This window comes from Parasteatoda tepidariorum, chromosome 6 (assembly GCF_982258835.1).
Source record: "Parasteatoda tepidariorum strain Cologne lab strain chromosome 6, Ptep-v5.0, whole genome shotgun sequence".
NCBI lineage: Eukaryota > Metazoa > Arthropoda > Arachnida > Araneae > Theridiidae > Parasteatoda > Parasteatoda tepidariorum.
Genome location: NC_141760.1, coordinates 75,579,037 through 75,586,508, shown reverse-complemented (window position 1 = coordinate 75,586,508; position 7,472 = coordinate 75,579,037). Strand labels below are relative to the sequence as shown.

Sequence of the window (7,472 nt, the reverse complement as noted above, 5' to 3'; positions counted from 1 at the left end):
TTGTCTGACCGTAAACTGCAATTTTTGAACCATTAGCAGCATAAATATCAAAAGATTTATTAGAAATCAAATTTTTCTGCAGATATGTTTTTGGAATAACTGAAACAGAAGCCCCGGTGTCTATAAGAAACTGGCGGTTGGTGAGCCTGTCGTATACAAATAGGCGACTTTAACTAGGACCTATATCTGCCGTCGCATGAACAGAGGGTTCAATCAGTTTTCCGAATTTTGAGCGTAATTGCAAGGAGGAATGCATTTGTTAGCTTCAGTACCGAATTTATAGTGATACCAGCATTGAGGTCTCGCCACAGTGCGCTGCGTCGACCTTGAACGAGAACCTTGTCTACGAGCGGTAAATTTATTTTTATTCCGATATTGTTGTCTAGACAAACGTGTAACAGTCTCGGAAAGTTTACGAATTTCATCCTCCAATTTTTGAAAACGCGAATTGTCATCTGTCACATTTATAGAATTTACTGTCAATGAATTTTGAGTTACTTCCAAAATTTTATCGGCCTTTTCGGCTAGGAGAGATAAATTTTGCTCGCCTTTTTCCATGCAAACTGAAAGAATTTGTTGCACGGACACCGGTAAACGCTGAAGAAAAAGTGAACGTAAAATTTCTGAGCTTATAGAATTACCAGCGAGATCTTGCATGGAGCGTAATAAATGCGAAGGTCGTTTATCTCCCAATTCTAAGTGTTCAAGAAGCATTTTCAAATGAGCACTTTCGGAATCTGCATAGTTTGCAATTATTCTATTTTTAATTGTTTCATATTTATTATCAACAGGTGGCTGCCGAATAATATCCGAAATTAAGGTTAGAACGTCTCCATCTAGAGCAGACACAACGCAGTGATATTTTGTGTCGTCGGCGCTTATCCCAGATACTACAAACTGAGATTCCAATTGAATAAACCACACTTCTGGATTAGCGCGCCAAAATGGGGGTGCTTTAAAAGCGACGCGAGCAACATCTGCCACGCTTTCAGAAGCAATAATTTTGTCTGGCATTTTGTTTATATGAGCGAGTCAGAGAGCAAAAAGTAAAAGGCATGCACAATAAGTCACAAATTAAAATTTCTAAACGAAGTATATCAAACATAAGTTAATAAATGCATTTTGAGAAATAATGCAAAATACAGTTGAAGAATACTTCATTTTAAGTTAAAATTATTGTAAGTGATAAAGTTGAAACTCATTAATTGTATTTCTTATTCTCTAATTAAAAATTCATTGCTTTTTACACATTGTAATTGAAATTTATAGTAAATTAAGATTAAAGTAACAAAGTTTACGAAATTAAAAAGTAGCTATTAAATGTCAAATATAATGACAGAATATTTTAAAAAGTTCAATTAACTTTATAGAAATATTAAAAAATTTACATTACTTTAAGCATTTATAAATTTAAATTTCATCTAATATTTGAAATATTTACGTCTTAGAATAAGCTTACTAAACGCCAGTTGACACCACCATGAAAGAAACATTCTATTTGCAGACTGTACGTGTTCTATGTCCTAACGGGTCACCACTTTCAGGCCCCCGGGTCTTCGAGGGTCTATTGAACGTTATGCATAAAGAAAGAAATATCATTCATACATAAACTAAATTTATTAACTGAAAACAAGAACACAACCATCTGATCTGACGGCCGAGAATGAAAAAGGTAAAGCTGAAAAAATGAAAAATCAAATTACAACTACAGTAGTCAACCGAACGTTGCCAACGGTGTTAAATAAACTTAAAGCTTTAAATAAAGTTAGGTGAGGCTAGATCTATAGCTCACCTAAACCAACAAAAAAGTTTTTTTTTCTTAATTTTTAAAATATTTTATTTCATATTTTTTTCGTCCTGAGGACCATTAAATCTTTTGAAAAATTGCAGATTATTTTTTTTTACGAGAAACGCCTTTTAAAATCACACCTATAAGCAAAATAAATACGTGATTTTGGCTAACTTGGTTTTGGATAGGAATGGTTTTGAAAGGAGTGTTTATTCGGTGACGTAGCACCAATCCACATGCCATTTGCGTTGATAATTTAACTTTTAAACACTAATCAAGCATTAAAAAACATCCAAAATCTTAATCAGAATCGCTTACAATTTTATTCATGATATTGACCAATGATGGAAAACAAATCATTTTTCAAACATTTCTCCCGAGTAGAATAATTAAAACTTTTAGACAATTTTTCGGAACGGGGGGCTGAGATTGCTTCTCTCAGTAGATGCCCAAATTTCAGAAGCCCAGTGTCAATGGTTCTGGACTTATAAGAGATTCAATGTCGAATTCCACGACAAGAATAGACAAAATACTAAAAAAAAGACACAGAATGAAAGTTGAAACAAATGTAGCTGCAATAAAATTAATTCTAAAATATAGCTTGCAATGCAAAATAGTAAGGCAAACAATTTCTATCTCAGCCTATGAAATACAGACAGAATCTGTTTCGAGTTTGTTCGTAATATATTCGTGATTTATTTCTTCCAAGCATCGTTTTTTTTTTCTTTCTCTTTTTTTTTGAATCGAATATTGAATAGTTGAGTTGATTTTTAATGAGATATGAAAACTAAATCAACTCTGAAATTATGATATGCATTGAAATCTTTAGAAATTTTTTTCTAAGGTAAGCATTTTTATAAATAGAAGTAAACATTTGCTTAAAAGAAGTAAATATTACCTGTATTGATTTCTTAGATTCGTCGTTGCAAAAAATGAGAAATTCCGTTTTAATTTTCTTAAAAATAAATAAATAGAATAAATCGATTGTAAAGTAATATTTTTTTGTATTTGATGAAGAAAAGTTATGTGTTGAATGTGAATTTGCTTTCTGTCAATATATTTTCAAATCATGAAATTCAATTCATATTCACGTATTACAGAATTTAAATTTTCTTTATTGAATACAAAAAAAACCACATTAAAATCAATTTATATTTTCCTGAAGCAGTTGAACCAGATTTCAAAATAGATTTTCTGTTAGAGGTTTAATACAATTTGAACAGTGTTGTGTGTGTGTCGAATAACATGAGTTAGGCGGGATTTTAGAGTAAAACCTTGAAATCTTTTAAATTTAGGACTTCCTAGTTCGGTAGGTTACTGTGAAACAATAAATTGCTACACCTCCACTTTAAATAAAAGACATAGATGAACCACAAAATGAAACTAATTTGCTGTAATCATAATAAAACGCTAAATTGAAGCTTATTTCAAATCACGTTGTTGATCGAATTTGAGAAAGATTGAACTATAGTTGATTTATAGTTGAACTTGACATCCCATTTAATTTACAGCAAATTTCAATCTGAATTAAGGTTCAATAAGTTATAAAACTTCTAATTAGTTTCTAATTTATTAATTACTCGTCAGATGTCCTAAAGTTTACCAAAAGTTCCATATAATTGCTTAGTACAAGGGGTGATCAAATGAAGAGGTACGAAACGACACGGTGGGTACAAATGTAGACTTAATTCAAAATATACACCATAGGCCTGTGCACAGCGATCCCACTGATGAACAAGCCGCAGGATTCCTTGTTCCCAGAATTCCTGGGGTCTTGACGAGAACCAGTCCTTCACAGCGTCCTTGAGTATGTCGTCCGAGTTGAAGAGCTTCCCTTTCAGGTATTTCTTCAGTGGACCAAACACATGGAAATCGCAGGGCGACTAGTCCGGATTGTAGGGCGGATGGTCCAACGTTTCCCACTAGAACTTGGCCAGTTCCATATGTGTGAGTCTGGAGACGTGTGGACGCGCGTTATCGTGGAGCAGAACCACACCCTACGTGAGCAGCCCCGGTCTTTTGTTCTTGATGGACCAGCGTAGGCGTCAGAGTGTCTCACAGTACATATCGGAGGTAATGGTTTTTCTGTGCTCGAGGAAATCGGATAACACCTCGCTGCTCCTCAATCGTCGAGTTTTGCAACGCGAACGCCATCCGGTCATCATACGGACTGCCGCATCATTTGGACGCCGCTTTTGATAAGAGCCTCTGCTCTCTCCTGCTCATGCGGGCACCAGCGCATGCTCCGATCCCAGTCAGAGACTCCAATCGCATCCCGAGATGTCTCGCTACGTTCTCCCATAGCGGAATATGCAAATATTTAATTGTTACGTTTTTACGTCGTTTCGTACCTTTTCATTTGATCACCCCTTGTACTAATTTTTTTACATAAAAAAATAAATGTAGAAATTTAGTTTGTGTGATACTTTTTAAAAAGCTAATTTTTAAATTTACTCATTTAAGAAAATTTTAAATGAGAAACTAAGTTTTAAAAAACGAAATAAAAAAATCTGCAAATAATCTGTGAAATGATACTTTAAGATAAATAAGATTTTTAAAAAAAATGAAATTTAAAGTTATTTTCAGAAAAAAATATTAAAACGTGTTGGTTGCATTAGAAAGACAACAAAATTTTGTCTCTAAGCTATGAAATGAATGACAGTTTTCGTAAGTATTTAAAAAAAGAATAGAGAAAAAGAAATAAAGTAAGATTTCCCTTCAGCTAAATGTTATTAGATGAAAGGGAATCCACAGACAGATGAAACTTGTCAAAAATAAGATAAAATAGGTTTGATACATTTCCTTTTACGTTTTTATTCTCGTGTTTAAAACAATTTTCTTGTCTTTTGAAGTACCTTCTTGTGGAAAAGTTTAAAGTTAGTATTAATTCATGCTCAACGTAAAATTACAACTTAAACTATGTCAGAGAAATTGATTAAATAGACTATTAAAAGCAATTGAAATCAAAATAATTTTTATAAGTCTTTTTCTTTAAGATAACTTTAATTCCTACTAATTCTTTAAATAAGGGAGCAACTGTGCACGTTTTTTCTAAAAATTCATATTTTCCATATTTAAAGTTTATATTGCGTCATAATTTACTATCGTAAAACAATCTATTTTATACTTTCTTAGATATTTATTTAGTGCTCTATATTTAGTGTAGTTTTCTTTAAAGAATACCATCGAATGATTTCTTGAAACAACATTAAATAAATCTCGCTAAACCTCTCAAATAAATTACATCCTTTTTCAAAAAAAAAAAAAAAAAAAAACAATTGAGAAGTGTCAACTTTAAGTAAAGGAAAACTTTTTAAGCCTATTAAACTTGTACGTTATTTTTCTAATATAAAAAGTTTAAGAGTAAAACAAAGAAGTATTGATCATTATTAAATAATTGGAAGATTGTTTCAATTTCGAATCTTAGAAACCAAGTTGTTTAGCGTAAGATATCTGACAGAGACAAAGAAAAGTTTTGTAACTTTTAGTTTATCAAAGAAAAATTCAGGAAATTAATTATTTTTAAGCTTTTCTTTGGTTAATAATAGGATATAATATATCATAAAAATGTTTCTCTTTCTCAGTAAGTTTTTTTATTATATTTAAAAATAAAATATAGAAGATATACTACTATGTTTTAAAATTAAATCTGCAAATTTATAAATAAATGTACAATTTTAAATTGTTATCGTACTTCTGGTGCAGTAATGTTTTGGGACATGATGCACAAATGCATATCATCGGTGAATTTTTAAATATGAACAAAGCTCAAAATGTTTACTTTCCAGAATGGACACAGTTCAAAATGCGTGTCATAAAAATGAACACTGCTCAAAATGCTTACTCTTATCATCGGTGAATTTTTAAATCTGAACAGAGCTCGAAATGCCTACTCACAAAAATAGACGCAGTTCAAAATGCGTCTTCATGAAAATGTACACAGCTCGAAATTCCGGCTAAAATGTACACTGCTTGAAATGTGAGTTAAAATGAACACAGCTAGAAAGAAGTGCTCACGGAAATGAACACAGCTCCAAATGCATGTTTACGATAACAGACGTAGTTTGAAATGCGCCTTTTTAGTTCTCAACCCAAACATAACAACATAATATGTCATACAAATGCTTTTTTTCCTTAGTAAGTTTTATTTATATTTAAAAACTAAATATAGACGATATACTACTATGAATATGTTTTAAAATTAAGGCTGCTAATTTATAAATAAATGCACTATTTTAAATTGATATCTTACTTCTGGTGCAGTTAAGTTTGGGGACATTATACACAAATGCGTATCAACGGTGAATTTTTAAATCTGAACAAGGCTCGAAATGCTTACCTACAAAAATGGACGCAGTTCAAAATGCGTCTTCATGAAAATGTACTCAGCTCAAAATGCGGGCTAAAGTGCTTGAGCTCAAAATGTGAGTTCAAATGAACACAGCTAGAAATGAGTGCTCACGGAACTCACGGGGTGGCCGGTGTTAGATACATTACAAATGTAACTGTATTTAGAATTCTAAATGATAAAGTTGAGTTTTAAAACTTTAAATATCAATAGCGTAAATTTACTATCAATATAATAAATTTAACGTGCCATTGGTAATTTTATGAAAACAACTGTTTAATTTTTAAGTATTTAAATTATTCTTTTTAAAAAAAGAATAATTAAATACAATGTACAAAGTGATTTATTCAAATAGACGATATCAATATATACACTTATTAAGATTTCTCAGATAAAAAAAATAATAATACTCATTAATAAGTTCGAAAAACGCAATCAAATGCTATATTCATTTTCTTAAATAGCTATGTTCATTATTATAAACACTTATTTCGAGCTCTGACCATTTTCTTAAACACGCACTTTGATCACGTCAATTTTCACGTCATCTCGTCAATTTTCGTAAGCACAGATTTTGAGCTGTGTATAGATTTTTTAAAAAAAACGCACCGATATGAAGTCAAACGTTTTATGATTCTCGAAAATTTCAATCCCTTTTGTTAGTCATGTGCTCAGACCCTATAAAAAATTTTTGGCTAAAAACATCCTTTTTAATAAACTTACTATAAATATTCCTTGACAAAAATGGATATTTTCGAGCAAATTGACACTCGCACTTTTTAATGTGAAACAAGCTTCAAGCGAATTCCGCATTTCGAAAATTTAAAAGAAATTCGAAAATTATTTTCCTTGTATTAGCGATATAAGTAGTAAGCATATTGTGTTTTGGACAAAACAAGCTATTTTTAAATAAACTTCTATAAATATTAATTAAAATGTATGGGCTATATCTAACAAGATGGTGTTCAATTTGTCATAAAAATCAAGATTTAAATGACTTCTGCGCAGCAAAAAATTAGAAACAGATGATCGTAAATTTCCCTTATATTAGGGATATATTACTTTGTCCCTTATATTAGGACTGAATTTACCTATTTTGGACTACATAAGCTTCTTTAAAAAAAACTTTCTATAAGCATTTCTTGACATATCATCATCTTTACTTGGATCCACATGTGTGGACGTTCGCTTCTTAGTTTCTAAGCACATGCAATAAGAAAATGTATAGTTCTACCCTCACTGAAACATTAGAGAACGTTTAAGCTTTCTGGGGATTCCAATCGATGCAGAACATGTAAGTTATTTGGGTAGAATTCCACATAAATAGAAGTAATT

At 31.3% G+C, this 7,472-nt stretch overlaps 1 protein-coding gene across 1 annotated transcript; it reads right to left on the bottom strand.

The window, feature by feature from the left end:
• Positions 1-213: 213 nt before the first annotated feature.
• Positions 214-1,014, bottom strand: LOC107452418 (uncharacterized). The gene has a single exon (XM_016068895.3). It carries the CDS (start codon positions 1,012-1,014, stop codon positions 214-216), a length of 801 nt encoding a protein of 266 aa, XP_015924381.3.
• Positions 1,015-7,472: the final 6,458 nt, after the last annotated feature.

Excerpts from the sequence above, each read along its gene's own strand:
- LOC107452418 (XM_016068895.3), bottom strand. The coding sequence starts at position 1,014 with ATGCCAGACAAAATTATTGCTTCTGAAAGCGTGGCAGATGTTGCTCGC.